The sequence below is a fragment of the Sycon ciliatum genome, chromosome 1, assembly GCF_964019385.1.
Source record: "Sycon ciliatum chromosome 1, ocSycCili1.1, whole genome shotgun sequence".
NCBI classification, from domain to species: domain Eukaryota; kingdom Metazoa; phylum Porifera; class Calcarea; order Leucosolenida; family Sycettidae; genus Sycon; species Sycon ciliatum.
This window is the reverse complement of record NC_088643.1, coordinates 97,654,363-97,672,259: the sequence shown is the minus strand read 5'-3', so window position 1 is coordinate 97,672,259 and position 17,897 is coordinate 97,654,363. Positions and strand designations below refer to the sequence as shown.

At 47.5% G+C, this 17,897-nt stretch overlaps 1 protein-coding gene across 3 annotated transcripts in view; it reads right to left on the bottom strand.

The window, feature by feature from the left end:
* The window catches only part of LOC135807198 (leucine-rich repeat neuronal protein 1-like), a 466,844-nt gene that overhangs the window by 265,160 nt on the left and 183,787 nt on the right, over window positions 1-17,897 (bottom strand). For all 3 annotated transcript variants that reach the window (XM_065321212.1, XM_065321211.1, XM_065321213.1), the window contains exons 8-9: window positions 11,788-11,859; window positions 7,161-7,232 (exon numbers count right to left, since the gene is read on the bottom strand). In XM_065321212.1, coding sequence (XP_065177284.1) covers window positions 7,161-7,232; window positions 11,788-11,859 — 144 coding nt within the window. The remainder of the gene's footprint in view (window positions 1-7,160; window positions 7,233-11,787; window positions 11,860-17,897) is intronic.

Sequence of the window (17,897 nt, the reverse complement as noted above, 5' to 3'; positions counted from 1 at the left end):
ACGGCATTCACGCCCTCTTCGATCGGTATGCTGGGATACAAACCCACCACATCCATCGTAGCCAGAATCGTTCCAGCAGGTGCTTTAAGGCCAGGGTATATGGTGCGGATATTGTCTAGCGCGTCTTTGGTGTTGATGAGGTGCGATGGGACAAATGCAAGCAGTTGATGCAATATGCGTTCGAGAACCACCGAAATTCCTGTGACTGGACTGTCACAGGCAGAGACAACAGGTCGGAGGGGCAAATTTTGCTTGTGGTCCTTTGGAAGACCGTATAGTTCCGGGAATCGTGTGTCATGAGGGAGTATTGCAGTCAGAAGATCAGGATCCATATTCGTGCATTGCTCTTCCAGTATGGATTTAACCTCTTTCTCATACGCAGTGATAGTTAGATCCACTTTTCTGTACATAGTGCTGTCAGACAGAAGTGCCTCTGCCTTCTCTAGGTAGAGTTCCTGTTTCATAGCTACTAGCTTCTTGCTCTTGTCGGATTGCTTTATCACTACACTGGGGTCATGACGAAGTTCTCTCAGTCCGTCGCGTTCCTCTTGCGTCATATTATGCTTGGGAGGTCTTTGTTTGCCATATGCTGCCAAAACTTCGTCCTTGAAGTTGGCCATCTTTCTTTCCCCATCCTGGCTCATTCTGGGCGGTTGCTTGAAGCCATGCTTCTTTAGCTTCCACAGCCTGCGATCACACTCGGTACCGGTATCGTGGTCGTCCTCTGGCTGGTCCACACCCTGAGGCCGCGCCTGCTGCCATCTCAAAGTGTAGGCCATCCGTTCTACGGAGGTGACCACTTCTGATTTCTCACGACTGGTTAACTTGCCCGTGGACGGTACAAAACCGGGTCCCAGTTCCAATACCCGTCTGGCATTGTCTGTTACACACGAGTCCATGACAAGCGTTCGCCGAGAATGCTCCATTCCCGTCCGGCCGGGACTACCCAGGGCTGTCCCACTCTGGTAGGACGACGCGGGCAAACATGCCTCATGCGCTTCCCTGGCATCTTCTTGGGCTTGAAGCCTAGACAGCTTCCATCGAAGCCTTGCATTGGTACGGATGCGCTCCTCCGTAACCACACAGCGCCGCAGGGCGCGAATACGCACGTAATCCTCCCTGGAAAACGACCAAAGCTGTTCGCAGAAGTACCGGCACTGTCTTGTACGGAAGTCCCTTTCTGCGCACTTGTCCTGTATTGCGTCGCTCAGAAGTCGGAGACAGTACTGGAAGCGTCTTTGCTGTCGAACACTCTTGTGCCTTGAGGCTGGAGGTGGCCGAACCGATTGCGTGATGAACCGTGGGATGATACGCTCCCGCCGGCATTGAAGAAGAAACGACAACTGGCACTGGCTCCTCTGGAGTTTGCACCCCCATTGCAAGTATCGCCATGGCGCCTCGCTCCTAGAAGAGGAGAACCAAGAGATTAGAAGCGGTGAGGCCTCCTGCAGTTTCATACAGAATTACAGATGGAGCGGACTCGCTCCCTTCTATTTACACTGCAACGTTCGAACACATTTTCGTAGTTAAAACAACGTTTCGGCATATAGCCCTCATCAGGTTTGCAATGATGTGCACTCTACAAAGGAGCAGCAAATATACTGTGCCGTGCTGTGTTTGCGCTAAATGTGTCAGCTACAAAGGTGGCGAAAGGGATTGGTGATATATTAATATCCAGATACGATATATTCACAGTAGTGCCCAGCCAGCATTAGTTTTTACTTGCGGCCGCAAGTTGCGGATTTCAACAGCTTCTCGCAGTTTTCTGCTTGCTCTGTCGCCTGCCCTTGCCAGGACTGACACAGCCGAGAACACACTATCCGCAGCAGCTATACTCTCGCCAGAATGTTTGTCGCGCACGTGGTCACCCCATGGCTTATCAAGAGTGCGACGGCGTGCCTCGCCATTGTGCTCCCGAATTCTTGTTTCCAAGGAGCGTTCCGTCTCCCCTACATACGTTTCCCGGCACCATTTGCATTGCAATTCGTAGACTACATTCTTTGTCATACATACTCGTTCGCCTCCAGACTGACAGGTAATGCAAGGCCCTAGTGGACGTCCTCTTCGTCTTTTTTCAGTAATGTTGGGCTCGTTTACGCACTTGGGTGGTAACAGCGCCGAACGGCACAGTTGACGCCTGAGGCTGCCCGAGTGCTCGTATACGACACGTACCGGCAACTTGTATTTCCGTATTGCTTTGTTCACATGGTGGTGTACTTCATCGGACTTGAACGGTAGTTTAAGGAAGGCAGAGCGGGGATTACCGCGTCGTCTACGCCGAGGTTTCCTGGCAGCTTCCCTTGCTTCCGATATGATACTGTCTGGGTAGTTATTTATGCGCAGTTGTTTGTGTATTTTTTGTTCGCTCTCGGCTTGCATCATGGGGTTAGACGATAGTCGCTGTGCCCTTAGGAATTGAGATTGAGCGACGGCTAACTTGATGTGGTGAGGAACTGCCGATGAATAATCCACCAGTAGGCCACTACTGCATGCCTTCTGGAACAATTTGAATGACAGCTCTCCGGTTTGCCCAACCGCGATCGTTACGTCCATGTAGTCTATGCAGCCACTGTCACAACTTAATTCATGCGTGAATTTGATACGTTCGTGGCTGGCGTTGAATCTTTCTATGAGCTCCAGAAGGCGCTGCCTACCATGTGTCCATAGGATGATGATATCGTCGATGTATCGTCTGAACAGAATAGGTTGGAAGGGTGAGTCCTGAAGAAGTCGTGTCTCAATGGTGTGCATAAACAGGATGGCAAATGGAGGTGCCAGGTTGTTCCCCATAGCAACCCCATCTAGCTGGTGGTAGATCTGTCTGCCAAATCTGAAGTAGTTATGACTCAGAACAAACTTCAGTAGTGTCCTGACTTGGATCACGCTCAGCCCGAGCATATCAACTCTGTTATGGTGTTGCTCTAGCACGTCACTAACGGCATTCACGCCCTCTTCGATCGGTATGCTGGGATACAAACCCACCACATCCATCGTAGCCAGAATCGTTCCAGCAGGTGCTTTAAGGCCAGGGTATATGGTGCGGATATTGTCTAGCGCGTCTTTGGTGTTGATGAGGTGCGATGGGACAAATGCAAGCAGTTGATGCAATATGCGTTCGAGAACCACCGAAATTCCTGTGACTGGACTGTCACAGGCAGAGACAACAGGTCGGAGGGGCAAATTTTGCTTGTGGTCCTTTGGAAGACCGTATAGTTCCGGGAATCGTGTGTCATGAGGGAGTATTGCAGTCAGAAGATCAGGATCCATATTCGTGCATTGCTCTTCCAGTATGGATTTAACCTCTTTCTCATACGCAGTGATAGTTAGATCCACTTTTCTGTACATAGTGCTGTCAGACAGAAGTGCCTCTGCCTTCTCTAGGTAGAGTTCCTGTTTCATAGCTACTAGCTTCTTGCTCTTGTCGGATTGCTTTATCACTACACTGGGGTCATGACGAAGTTCTCTCAGTCCGTCGCGTTCCTCTTGCGTCATATTATGCTTGGGAGGTCTTTGTTTGCCATATGCTGCCAAAACTTCGTCCTTGAAGTTGGCCATCTTTCTTTCCCCATCCTGGCTCATTCTGGGCGGTTGCTTGAAGCCATGCTTCTTTAGCTTCCACAGCCTGCGATCACACTCGGTACCGGTATCGTGGTCGTCCTCTGGCTGGTCCACACCCTGAGGCCGCGCCTGCTGCCATCTCAAAGTGTAGGCCATCCGTTCTACGGAGGTGACCACTTCTGATTTCTCACGACTGGTTAACTTGCCCGTGGACGGTACAAAACCGGGTCCCAGTTCCAATACCCTTCTGGCATTGTCTGTTACACACGAGTCCATGACAAGCGTTCGCCGAGAATGCTCCATTCCCGTCCGGCCGGGACTACCCAGGGCTGTCCCACTCTGGTAGGACGACGTTCATTCAAATTGTTCCAGAAGGCATGCAGTAGTGGCCTACTGGTGGATTATTCATCGGCAGTTCCTCACCACATCAAGTTAGCCGTCGCTCAATCTCAATTCCTAAGGGCACAGCGACTATCGTCTAACCCCATGATGCAAGCCGAGAGCGAACAAAAAATACACAAACAACTGCGCATAAATAACTACCCAGACAGTATCATATCGGAAGCAAGGGAAGCTGCCAGGAAACCTCGGCGTAGACGACGCGGTAATCCCCGCTCTGCCTTCCTTAAACTACCGTTCAAGTCCGATGAAGTACACCACCATGTGAACAAAGCAATACGGAAATACAAGTTGCCGGTACGTGTCGTATACGAGCACTCGGGCAGCCTCAGGCGTCAACTGTGCCGTTCGGCGCTGTTACCACCCAAGTGCGTAAACGAGCCCAACATTACTGAAAAAAGACGAAGAGGACGTCCACTAGGGCCTTGCATTACCTGTCAGTCTGGAGGCGAACGAGTATGTATGACAAAGAATGTAGTCTACGAATTGCAATGCAATTGGTGCCGGGAAACGTATGTAGGGGAGACGGAACGCTCCTTGGAAACAAGAATTCGGGAGCACAATGGCGAGGCACGCCGTCGCACTCTTGATAAGCCATGGGGTGACCACGTGCGCGACAAACATTCTGGCGAGAGTATAGCTGCTGCGGATAGTGTGTTCTCGGCTGTGTCAGTCCTGGCAAGGGCAGGCGACAGAGCAAGCAGAAAACTGCGAGAAGCTGTTGAAATCCGCAACTTGCGGCCGCAAGTAAACACTAATGCTGGCTGGGCACTACTGTGAATATATCGTATCTGGATATTAATATATCACCAATCCCTTTCGCCACCTTTGTAGCTGACACATTGAGCGCAAAGACAGCACGGCACAGTATATTTGCTGCTCCTTTGTAGAGTGCACATCATTGCAAACCTGATGAGGGCTATATGCCGAAACGTTGTTTTAACTACGAAAATGTGTTCGAACGTTGCAGTGTAAATAGAAGGGAGCGTGTAATTCTGTATGAAACTGCAGGAGGCCTCACCGCTTCTAGACCAGACTAGACTAGACTAAAACTAAAACTGAAGGAAAGGAGAGAATGAGAGCTTCTTTTATAGGGTGCTTCAGAGATATATGGCGTGATCGTTGCGAGGTGATTCCAGGAAATAGCAGAACAAGTCAAACCGGAATGTGCGCAGCCAGTCAGCAGAAATGCAGGATATACGTACGGTGATCATTCGAGAAGAAAGAGAAAGAAAGACATCGAGAGAAGAAAGACCAAACTGGGACGTGGGGAGCCCGCTCACCCACGTCAGAGTACGATGTGAGTATATGAGGGTCACGTTGGGGAGCCCGCTCACACAACGTGCCATAGTTCAGCGGCTTCTTATGGTAAGTTCTGCTGCATTCTTGGTATTGCTTGCTTGATACTCTGATCTCTCGTGCGGTCACTGCGGTGACGGTTTTGGTTCTTGCACACGTCTTGGCTCTGCACTCTTAGCACTTAGCTCGGTTGGTTGGTCTTGGCTCTTTGCACAAAGCACCGAGGTATCGTGGAAACCTGTAGAACGTCGTAGTGACGTGGTTTTGCACAAAGCCTGGAGTCACATTTCCAGGAAGTGAAGCACTTCCAGGAAACGTACAACGCGAGAACCTACCTGACCAATAATTGTTGTGCGTGCGTTACACAACACGCACAAGGCTCCTTGCTGTTATGTCAGAGATGACCGGACCTGACAAGACATGCCTGATTAACCATTTGCTGTATGGTACAACATTGTGAAGAAGAGGTTGGTGCGACTTCGGCGATAATGGGGGAAGTATGTGTTGCTCCCTATGTGGGTGCTTGCGCTATTCCTGCCGGCTCGAATTCTAAATTCACTGACTCACGACTGCCATCAAGAGGATATGAGAAGTCCACCGAACCGTCCACTCGGCAAACCTGCAAGAAAGCATCCCTCCCTGATCAAGACACAGTGTTTCGGGGAATTCACCCCTAATCAGTTGAGCTTGAGTAGGCTGAGGAAGATTGTGCCTGAAGAGCACCACTTATATAGTGCTCTCCAGGCACAAACATCACCAGGGATACAAACTTACAGAGACGCTCGGTATCCAGCGCGACAAACATCTCGTGAACACTAGATAGCAGCGTGAGTCAGTGTCGCTCATGCAGGTGCTGAACGGATGCTGAGGAGATGATTTAGAGGCCACGTTTGCTATGACTGAAGATAGCGAGGTGGACACCGAGTATAGCGCTAGTATTGGTAAGATGGCTCGTGTGCTGCTAGCAATGGCAAAGCAGGTGATCTTGAAACAATGTGAATCTGAGATGAAGACGGACCTGATCTACAGGATGTCTCTGCGTCAGGTTCAGGAGCACGGTGCGTCTTACCAGGTCGCACACGGACAACAGGGTGATACTGCCAAGAAACCATTGGGAGTATCACGTCTAAAGCCCACTATATCGGCGCATTGCAAGTCGAAATCGGTTGGATACGCCGAGAAGAAGCTTGAGTCTTTGCCTAAGGAAAGGAGAGGGCGAGACTGTGTGGAACACAGAGATAGGTTGTGTGTTGTCAGGTCCAGCGTCTGCAACGTGTCGAAACAGTAAGCCTCTGACCGTGTCATTTGTCACAGCCTAAATCGACGAGCTTGGAACAATTGAGTTGGCAGAAGTGGTGAGCACTGATATTCCACCTTGGTCACCATTGCAGCAGCAGATGACACGTAGTGAGCCCCGAATCACTTGACTTGTGAGCTGTTGTACGACGCTGAGAAGTCCTTTGGGGAGGGGGGGGGGGATTTTACAAACCCACAAGTTCTCGCTGGTGACATGGATTGGTATTCGCTTGAATGTCGCATTTCGACTCCGCCGTACCGCTGATGCATCATGCATGGTATACGCTATATGCGCTGTGTGCGATTTACTGTGTACTCTGTCATTTGCATGCTATAATTATTTAGTCGTCTTAGACTGAGTCAAGCGTTAAGAGTCAATAGTTGTCCATGTGCTGTGTGCTCGGTCGTTTCTGACACTTACGAGAATCAGAGGCTTCATAACAAAGCATTTCACACACAGCGTCTACAACTGTTCCGTTCAATCAGTGCAGCAGATAATAATGCTCAGAGATATGCGAGGTTTGTTCATCACGTGTTCAGCAGTACTCTATATATACACAGTTCTACAACTGTTCCCTGCGTTCAGTGGTGCAATTGAGAATACTTACAGTCCTTGGAGGTTTGTTAGACCAGAGAACACACCACCACTTAAAGTCTGGATCTGATTATTGTACAAATTTCTACAAACGACAAGCCACAAGGACAATGTTGTTGTTGCTTAGTTCCGGGTAGTGCACAAAACACCGAGTCTAGGATATAGTAGGTCTAATCTAAAAGGCCGAATGTGTACGCTTCTCGTTGGCTGAGAATTCGAATGTGGCTGTCCGCAGCCGACCCTGCACTGTGGTTTTGCTGTTGCAAATGTGAGGTGTGAGAGAGAACATGATCTTGTTTTCAGAAATAACCCAGACTCCTTGCCCACAACATGATTCATATGCAACTGGGTTAGGTTGCGCAGTTCACATATAATACTGTAAAATATAGTCTCCGTCATTGTTCTTCTATTGTCAAGCATGAGGTGTGTTGCAAAGCTAAGAACATACAATTTCTAACGTTACTTCAGTTGATATTGCAGAAATAAAGCTGAGCGCCCAAGCATGAAAACCATTCTGGCTTGAGTATGTTACAAAATGCGTCAGAGCTGAATATGATATTAAACAGTCTACCGAAACGGAGACTTCCCCAGAGACTCGTATGTCCTTCGCGGATCATGGCGATAGAAAAGGTACAAAATTCTCAGTCTTCTTTATGGTTCGTTTAGTTAATGTTTTGATAGGTTGATACCCCCCCCCCCCTTTTTTTGGTATGTTGATGAAGAAATGGAGCAGAATTTTAAGGAAGAGGGTGCCAAAAGGTTTGAAGGGTCTGCAAATTTCAATGCTTTTCGACCAGAATCTGTCATTGCGTTAGAGAATTTTCCGCAAAAGGGCAAATATCCCATAGCTTCAATCAGCAATCTCAAGGCCATATAATCTTCGTTTCGCGTTCCCTAAAACTTCAGAACATTAGAAAGTTATAGAGGGATACATGATTTTGAATTTTGCATTGCGCACTGTGGGGCGGCTCTGAAAATGTAGGGAGATTTTGTTGCTCCATTTACTGTGCGCTGCTGTCTTGGTATCCCATGCACGTAACAATATTAATTTAATCCAATAATTCGGGTTTAACCTCTTGACGGTACCCAGTTACTGCTCTGGACATCTGGACATCGTCTTCCATTCTGGGTTCTGACCTTCTTTCAAACTCTTGCTCGTTACGTCTCAGGTAGACGCAACTTCTCTGTGTAGGATCTGAATGCGCTCGTTCTTTAAAGGGGAAATAGCATTAAAAGGCCCTTTCCTCTTTGCGTACCACCTGCGATTGTCGGCTGTAGTCGGATGTTCCCTTGCTATTTGGATAGGGACCAAGTGAAATGGAAATAGTGCTGTTCTCCCCTGGCCCCTGACACACATCAACACAAGCTCTTGATTGTGTCTCAATTTTTATATTATAACAACAAAATGACGAAGGTGCAGAAGGAGCATGGAAAACGAAGGTCAAACGAAATGACAACAGGAAAGACACGGAGAAACCACAAAGAACAAGCATTTAATAATAAAAAATAAAGCGGATACAAATCCATACCGACCAGCCACCAAAATCTCTATTCCTTGACAAGACATACAGAAACCCTGGATTTCTCTCAAAATCCCCGAATGTCACGAAAACAAGTGAAAAAGAGCTTTCCCGCCAAAAAAAGGTTTGACGGCATGAACTGCAGATCCATACAATACTGTTCAACCCTGCAGTGCAGTTCGCTCAGTCGGCGCCCGCGCCTGCAAGTGCATATCTTGCAGGCTAGGCTGGTCAGGTCTTGAAAGTGCTACGCACAGTTCAAAATGCGATTGAGCACTGTAATTTTTGGAAGAAAAAGAACGGGACATTCCAGGCGATTCCATGGAGTTTTCCAAAACATTCTGTATACGACACAGATGTGACTTTAACGTTAGTTTGTTTGAAATCCCCGAGACCCCGGGAGCACTGTATGAAGCCTCTTTTACGGGGAAAAGAAACACAATGGATGAAAATGCAATACAAATTCAATGAAAGCTCAGAAAACCAGAAAAGGAAAAAAATGTAACCCAAAAGGTGTTCGTAAGTATCTGAGATCTGCTGAATGTCATTGGGCCTCTACGCACCTATTATTTGTGTGTGTTTGTATGCTTGTGTGTGTTTGTGGTCGGATGCCTGGGTGTGTGTGTGTGTCTGCGTGTATAAATATGTGTTTGTGTGTTTGTGTGTGTGTGTGTGTGTGTGTGTGTGTGTGTGTTTCGCATCCCCAGCTCACAGTGACCGGACCCCGAAATCCCTACGAGCGGCGACTGAATATAGACGTGTGGCCTCACGACAAGCCCAACACAACCCTGGGGCCAACCAATGTAGCTGGCTTGGTCCAAGTTCAACCCCACACGATCAACAGACAAAGACTGTTAGTTTTACGTTGTGAGAGGAATCAAATCCGAGCTCGAAGTAAACGAAGTCAGAGAGCTGAGACCGAGTCTCGACTGCTAGACTAGACTAGACCAGACTAGACTAGACTAAAACTAAAACTGAAGGAAAGGAGAGAATGAGAGCTTCTTTTATAGGGTGCTTCAGAGATATATGGCGTGATCGTTGCGAGGTGATTCCAGGAAATAGCAGAACAAGTCAAACCGGAATGTGCGCAGCCAGTCAGCAGAAATGCAGAATATACGTACGGTGATCATTCGAGAAGAAAGAGAAAGAAAGACATCGAGAGAAGAAAGACCAAACTGGGACGTGGGGAGCCCGCTCACCCACGTCAGAGTACGATGTGAGTATATGAGGGTCACGTTGGGGAGCCCGCTCACACAACGTGCCATAGTTCAGCGGCTTCTTATGGTAAGTTCTGCTGCATTCTTGGTATTGCTTGCTTGATACTCTGATCTCTCGTGCGGTCACTGCGGTGACGGTTTTGGTTCTTGCACACGTCTTGGCTCTGCACTCTTAGCACTTAGCTCGGTTGGTTAGTCTTGGCTCTTTGCACAAAGCACCGAGGTATCGTGGAAACCTGTAGAACGTCGTAGTGACGTGGTTTTGCACAAAGCCTGGAGTCATATTTCCAGGAAGTGAAGCACTTCCAGGAAACGTACAACGCGAGAACCTACCTGACCAATAATTGTTGTGCGTGCGTTACACAACACGCACAAGGCTCCTTGCTGTTATGTCAGAGATGACCGGACCTGACAAGACATGCCTGATTAACCATTTGCTGTATGGTACAACATTGTGAAGAAGAGGTTGGTGCGACTTCGGCGATAATGGGGGAAGTATGTGTTGCTCCCTATGTGGGTGCTTGCGCTATTCCTGCCGGCTCGAATTCTAAATTCACTGACTCACGACTGCCATCAAGAGGATATGAGAAGTCCACCGAACCGTCCACTCGGCAAACCTGCAAGAAAGCACCCCTCCCTGATCAAGACACAGTGTTTCGGGGAATTCACCCCTAATCAGTTGAGCTTGAGTAGGCTGAGGAAGATTGTGCCTGAGGAGCACCACTTATATAGTGCTCTCCAGGCACAAACATCACCAGGGATACAAACTTACAGAGACGCTCGGTATCCAGCGCGACAAACATCTCGTGAACACTAGATAGCAGCGTGAGTCAGTGTCGCTCATGCAGGTGCTGAACGGATGCTGAGGAGATGATTTAGAGGCCACGTTTGCTATGACTGAAGATAGCGAGGTGGACACCGAGTATAGCGCTAGTATTGGTAAGATGGCTCGTGTGCTGCTAGCAATGGCAAAGCAGGTGATCTTGAAACAATGTGAATCTGAGATGAAGACGGACCTGATCTACAGGATGTCTCTGCGTCAGGTTCAGGAGCACGGTGCGTCTTACCAGGTCGCACACGGACAACAGGGTGATACTGCCAAGAAACCATTGGGAGGATCACGTCTAAAGCCCACTATATCGGCGCATTGCAAGTCGAAATCGGTTGGATACGCCGAGAAGAAGCTTGAGTCTTTGCCTAAGGAAAGGAGAGGGCGAGACTGTGTGGAACACAGAGATAGGTTGTGTGTTGTCAGGTCCAGCGTCTGCAACGTGTCGAAACAGTAAGCCTCTGACCGTGTCATTTGTCACAGCCTAAATCGACGAGCTTGGAACAATTGAGTTGGCAGAAGTGGTGAGCACTGATATTCCACCTTGGTCACCATTGCAGCAGCAGATGACACGTAGTGAGCCCAGAATCGCTTGACTTGTGAGCTGTTGTACGACGCTGAGAAGTCCTTTGGGGAGGGGGGGGGGGGATTTTACAAACCCACAAGTTCTCGCTGGTGACATGGATTGGTATTCGCTTGAATGTCGCATTTCGACTCCGCCGTACCGCTGATGCATCATGCATGGTATACGCTATATGCGCTGTGTGCGATTTACTGTGTACTCTGTCATTTGCATGCTATAATTATCTAGTCGTCTTAGACTGAGTCAAGCGTTAAGAGTCAATAGTTGTCCATGTGCTGTGTGCTCGGTCGTTTCTGACACTTACGAGAATCAGAGGCTTCATAACAAAGCATTTCACACACAGCGTCTACAACTGTTCCGTTCAATCAGTGCAGCAGATAATAATGCTCAGAGATATGCGAGGTTTGTTCATCACGTGTTCAGCAGTACTCTATATATACACAGTTCTACAACTGTTCCCTGCGTTCAGTGGTGCAATTGAGAATACTTACAGTCCTTGGAGGTTTGTTAGACCAGAGAACACACCACCACTTAAAGTCTGGATCTGATTATTGTACAAATGTCTACAAACGACAAGCCACAAGGACAATGTTGTTGTTGCTTAGTTCCGGGTAGTGCACAAAACACCGAGTCTAGGATATAGTAGTTCTAATCTAAAAGGCCGAATGTGTACGCTTCTCGTTGGCTGAGAATTCGAATGTGGCTGTCCGCAGCCGACCCTGCACTGTGGTTTTGCTGTTGCAAATGTGAGGTGTGAGAGAGAACATGATCTTGTTTTCAGAAATAACCCAGACTCCTTGCCCACAACATGATTCATATGCAACTGGGTTAGGTTGCGCAGTTCACATATAATACTGTAAAATATACACCCAAGTTGGGTGGTGTGCTGCTTTGCTGCTTCGAATTGTAGTTAGACCGCTTTGTCAAATCGCCTACTGGTCTCGTCATCGTCCAGTGACAATCGACATTCTTTGTTCCGTTGGGACTGTAGCTTGTGCTCGTTTTCGTTGCGCTTGCCTTCCCCTCTTTGGTCTTTCCATAACCTTGAACCTTCCAAGTTGGAAGGCTGTCGGTTAGCGCTACGGAGATGTGTTGAAGCTAGGTGTCAGGACGTCGAATGTCTCAGTACTCTGTCAGTTTTGTGCCTAGTTGTTGCACTTTCTGACTGTATATAGTATCTAGTTAACAGTGGTGGAGAGTTACTCTTAACTCGTTTCCTTTTCCTTTCTACTTTTATTATTGGCTCAACACCCGAGTTTCAAATTGCACACCTGATGAGCCGTCACGAACCATACGGCGAAACGTACGTCGTGTGAAACAACTTGTTTTGTAGTCAACTAGTCCATCACAATGTCATGCATGAGGAGTACAGTAGGAGTTTAGATTTCGGCTTGTACAATTCGTTCTCGCAAAGCTTCCCCCCCCCCCTTCTTAACTTATCTTTGATATTTTTGACCCGCCCAAGTTGGGTGGTGTGCTGCTTTGCTGCTTCGAATTGTAGTTAGACCGCTTTGTCAAATCGCCTACTGGTCTCGTCATCGTCCAGTGACAATCGACATTCTTTGTTCCGTTGGGACTGTAGCTTGTGCTCGTTTTCGTTGCGCTTGCCTTCCCCTCTTTGGTCTTTCCATAACCTTGAACCTTCCAAGTTGGAAGGCTGTCGGTTAGCGCTACGGAGATGTGTTGAAGCTAGGTGTCAGGACGTCGAATGTCTCAGTACTCTGTCAGTTTTGTGCCTAGTTGTTGCACTTTCTGACTGTATATAGTATCTAGTTACAGTGGTGGAGAGTTACTCTTAACTCGTTTCCTTTTCCTTTCTACTTTTATTATTGGCTCAACACCCGAGTTTCAAATTGCCCACCTGATGAGCCGTCACGAACCATACGGCGAAACGTACGTCGTGTGAAACAACTTGTTTTGTAGTCAACTAGTCCATCACAATGTCATGCATGAGGAGTACAGTAGGAGTTTAGATTTCGGCTTGTACAATTCGTTCTCGCAAAGCTTCCCCCCCCCCTTCTTAACTTATCTTTGATATTTTTGACCCGCCCAAGTTGGGTGGTGTGCTGCTTTGCTGCTTCGAATTGTAGTTAGACCGCTTTGTCAAATCGCCTACTGGTCTCGTCATCGTCCAGTGACAATCGACATTCTTTGTTCCGTTGGGACTGTAGCTTGTGCTCGTTTTCGTTGCGCTTGCCTTCCCCTCTTTGGTCTTTCCATAACCTTGAACCTTCCAAGTTGGAAGGCTGTCGGTTAGCGCTACGGAGATGTGTTGAAGCTAGGTGTCAGGACGTCGAATGTCTCAGTACTCTGTCAGTTTTGTGCCTAGTTGTTGCACTTTCTGACTGTATATAGTATCTAGTTACAGTGGTGGAGAGTTACTCTTAACTCGTTTCCTTTTCCTTTCTACTTGTAAAATATAGTCTCCGTCATTGTTCTTCTATTGTCAAGCATGAGGTGTGTTGCAAAGCTAAGAACATACAATTTCTAACGTTACTTCAGTTGATATTGCAGAAATAAAGCTGAGCGCCCAAGCATGAAAACCATTCTGGCTTGAGTATGTTACAAAATGCGTCAGAGCTGAATATGATATTAAACAGTCTACCGAAACGGAGACTTCCCCAGAGACTCGTATGTCCTTCGCGGATCATGGCGATAGAAAAGGTACAAAATTCTCAGTCTTCTTTATGGTTCGTTTAGTTAATGTTTTGATAGGTTGATACCCCCCCCCCCCTTTTTTTGGTATGTTGATGAAGAAATGGAGCAGAATTTTAAGGAAGAGGGTGCCAAAAGGTTTGAAGGGTCTCCAAATTTCAATGCTTTTCGACCAGAATCTGTCATTGCGTTAGAGAATTTTCCGCAAAAGGGCAAATATCCCATAGCTTCAATCAGCAATCTCAAGGCCATATAATCTTCGTTTCGCGTTCCCTAAAACTTCAGAACATTAGAAAGTTATAGAGGGATACATGATTTTGAATTTTGCATTGCGCACTGTGGGGCGGCTCTGAAAATGTAGGGAGATTTTGTTGCTCCATTTACTGTGCGCTGCTGTCTTGGTATCCCATGCACGTAACAATATTAATTTAATCCAATAATTCGGGTTTAACCTCTTGACGGTACCCAGTTACTGCTCTGGACATCTGGACATCGTCTTCCATTCTGGGTTCTGACCTTCTTTCAAACTCTTGCTCGTTACGTCTCAGGTAGACGCAACTTCTCTGTGTAGGATCTGAATGCGCTCGTTCTTTAAAGGGGAAATAGCATTAAAAGGCCCTTTCCTCTTTGCGTACCACCTGCGATTGTCGGCTGTAGTCGGACGTTCCCTTGCTATTTGGATAGGGACCAAGTGAAATGGAAATAGTGCTGTTCTCCCCTGGCCCCTGACACACATCAACACAAGCTCTTGATTGTGTCTCAATTTTTATATTATAACAACAAAATGACGAAGGTGCAGAAGGAGCATGGAAAACGAAGGTCAAACGAAATGACAACAGGAAAGACACGGAGAAACCACAAAGAACAAGCATTTAATAATAAATAATAAAGCGGATACAAATCCATACCGACCAGTCACCAAAATCTCTATCCCTTAACAAGACATACAGAATCCCTGGATTTCTCTCAAAATCCCTGAATGTCACGAAAACGAGTGAAAAAGAGCTTTCCCACCAAAAAAAGGTTTTGACGGCTTAAACTGCAGATCCATACAATACTGTTCAACCCTGCAGTGCAGTTCGCTCAGTTGGCGACCGCGCCAGTAAGTGCAAATCTTGCAGGCTAGGCTGGTCAGGTCTTGAAAGTGCTATGCACAGTTCAAAATGCGATTGAGCACTGTAATTTTTGGAAGAAAAGAACGGGACATTCCAGGCGATTCCATGGATTTTTCCAAAACATTCAGTATCAGACACAGATGTGACTTTAACGTGAGTTTGTTTGAAATCCCCGAGACCCGGGAGCACTGTATGAAGCCTCTTTTACGGGGAAAAGAAACACAATGGATGAAAATGCATTCCCGTATGTCACGTTATTGTCGCCTTGGAGTTGACCAATGACAGATCAAACAGCGCGGGCTTGAAAGCGCGGTCCTGCCGGCTCAAAGGTGGCGGAACTGGATCCACTGCCCGTTGTCAAGTGACGACGGGCAGGAACGGATTCCACTGCCCGTCGTCAAGTGACGACGGGCAGGAACGGATTCCACTGCCCGTCATCAAGTGACGACGGGCAGGAACAGATTCCACTGCCCGTCGTCACTTGACGACGGGCAGGAACGGATTCAACTGCCCGCCAGTGCAGTAGCCACTGAACTGACTCTACTTCAAGGTCTTTCATTGGTTACTAATAAAATAATTTTAGCATAAGAGCGACTGTTTGCAACCACAAATGTCATCATGGCGCTCCAACATTTGATCTTGAACTGGGAGAAAGAAGCCCCTTTGTTGAACGATATTGGCGATGCGAATGAGCTACTCCGAAAAGTTGAGGAAGAGACTGAAACTTTTATTGCGGAGTCGCTCGCGAAGGAGATCTTGGACGAGCCGGATGAGCCTCAACCAAAGAGCGCAATGCTCAGCAACCTGCAGGATCCGCACAATTTGCCGAGGTTTCCGATCAAGACGTGGGAAAAATCCGTAGGAACAGAACAGCCAGAATGCCCGATGCCCAGTCGACAATGTCAATGGCACCGCGAGAAAAAAAGCACTATGGACTACTACAAAAAACTGTACCAGAAAACAATCACAAAACACAATGCAGGTGTATGTGTCATGTATCTCTTTATTTGGCTTGGGTGCACACGGGAAACACGTTCCAGTCACTAGTACTCGGCCAGTACCGCTGTTCATCCAGCCCTTGCCGCTATCGCGGCGCGGGCTGGATTCCGCAGTACTGCCCTCGTACTCGTGCAGGAACCTGCACATACAAATTCAATGCAAGCTCAGAAAACCAGAAAAGGAGAAAAAATGTAACCCTAAAGGTGTTCGTAAGTATCTGAGATCTGCTGAATGGCATTGGGCCTCTACGTGCATAGGATGAAAAGAATTCTGCAACGGAACCACTCCGTGACCATGTTGTCTTTGCACAAAAAGAACGCGATTTCTTGTTAGCTCAAAGTCACAAGAACTTGCTGGACAATGTTGCCCGGTTTTGACTGGAGAACACGGCACCCTTCATTGAATGTCTTGGCCAATTCTAAAGGCTGATACGCAAAACTGTTGCTTCTTTCAGCGACACTGTAGATAATGCATTAAACAAGGCATATTCTATGTTGGACAATGCCATAAAAATCATGCTCTCTATGTACCTTCAAATGTGATATCCAAATTATCTTCCACAGAGGTTCTCTAGACCCCTGTGATTGATTTTCAAGAAAGAAAAAAAGTTCCAAAAATTTGCCCTTAGACACGGTATTGCATGCACTGGCCCATATTTATCAACTGTCTCCAAGTCGATTATTTAAAACAAATTAAATAAAAATGATACAAGAGAATGAAGTTGAAGACACCCCTGCAGCGGTACTGATGGTTGATTATATGGTGGTAAAGACACACCTGGCAATATGGTAAACACACGCCTGCCCACACACGCTCTCTAGGCTGCAAAGTTCTGGCACAGAGCTCTCCTTCTCACCACCATCACCATCAGTTCGCGCCTGGCGCCTGGTCGATGCATGGCTGGCGATATCCGGCATAGCAGGCTGGTACATCAAGTAGCGCATGGCACATGGATGATGACACAGCAACGACATAACTCGATTGCGACGTACGTTTCGTCCCCGCTGGACTCATCAGGCAATCTTCTTCTTCGATGTCTTCATACGGAGCTTGACTCGGGAGAATGAAGTTGAAGACACCACTGCAGCTGCACTAATGGTTGATAATATGAGCCCGAGCGCGCTAAAACATGACCACAGCTTTTTTTGAAAAAGTCGAGATAATCGCGATTTGAATTCCGCGGCAAAAAAATACGAAGTGCAGTGCAACGCGAGTCGCTGTTGTTGTTCTCCTCGGTCGACTGTGTTCCGGATGCAATTCTTTGTTACAAGTAAGTTTATTTGTTTGAGTTTGTATTCCATGTTGCGCTGAGTCGCCTAAAACTGATCGTCATCGATGTATCGACAGAAGAGCCTAGTAGTAGTAATGTACTGCGGAGCGGAAGAAGACGACATCATCGCACTCCATGCGCAGGATAAAATATTTTGAGGATTCGGGTCGGAAACAGAAGGAAGACGATGATGGCTACAGCGACGAGTCATTTGAGGGCGACACTTTCATCGAGCGTAAAAAGAATTGATGCTGGTAGTCCCACGATCTGCAGTGACGAGGAATTCTACTCTGATGACAACCTGGCGAGCGATTGGCATCGACACTGACTTGGGAGCCGAGGTGAGTCGGCCGATGATTTGGCCAGAATGGACATCGCTGCACATATCCGGGACAATGCCAGTATTGGTTGCAAGTGCAAAAACAATCAATGGACTCTGCTGCTCCCTCAACTTGCTCAAGTCGATTTTTTGAAGTTGAGTACCCTTATGCGGAACATCGCTAGCATGAGCAGTATGCAGCGAAAGCAGTACTCTCTGGCGAGCGGAGAAAACCGTGTGCAG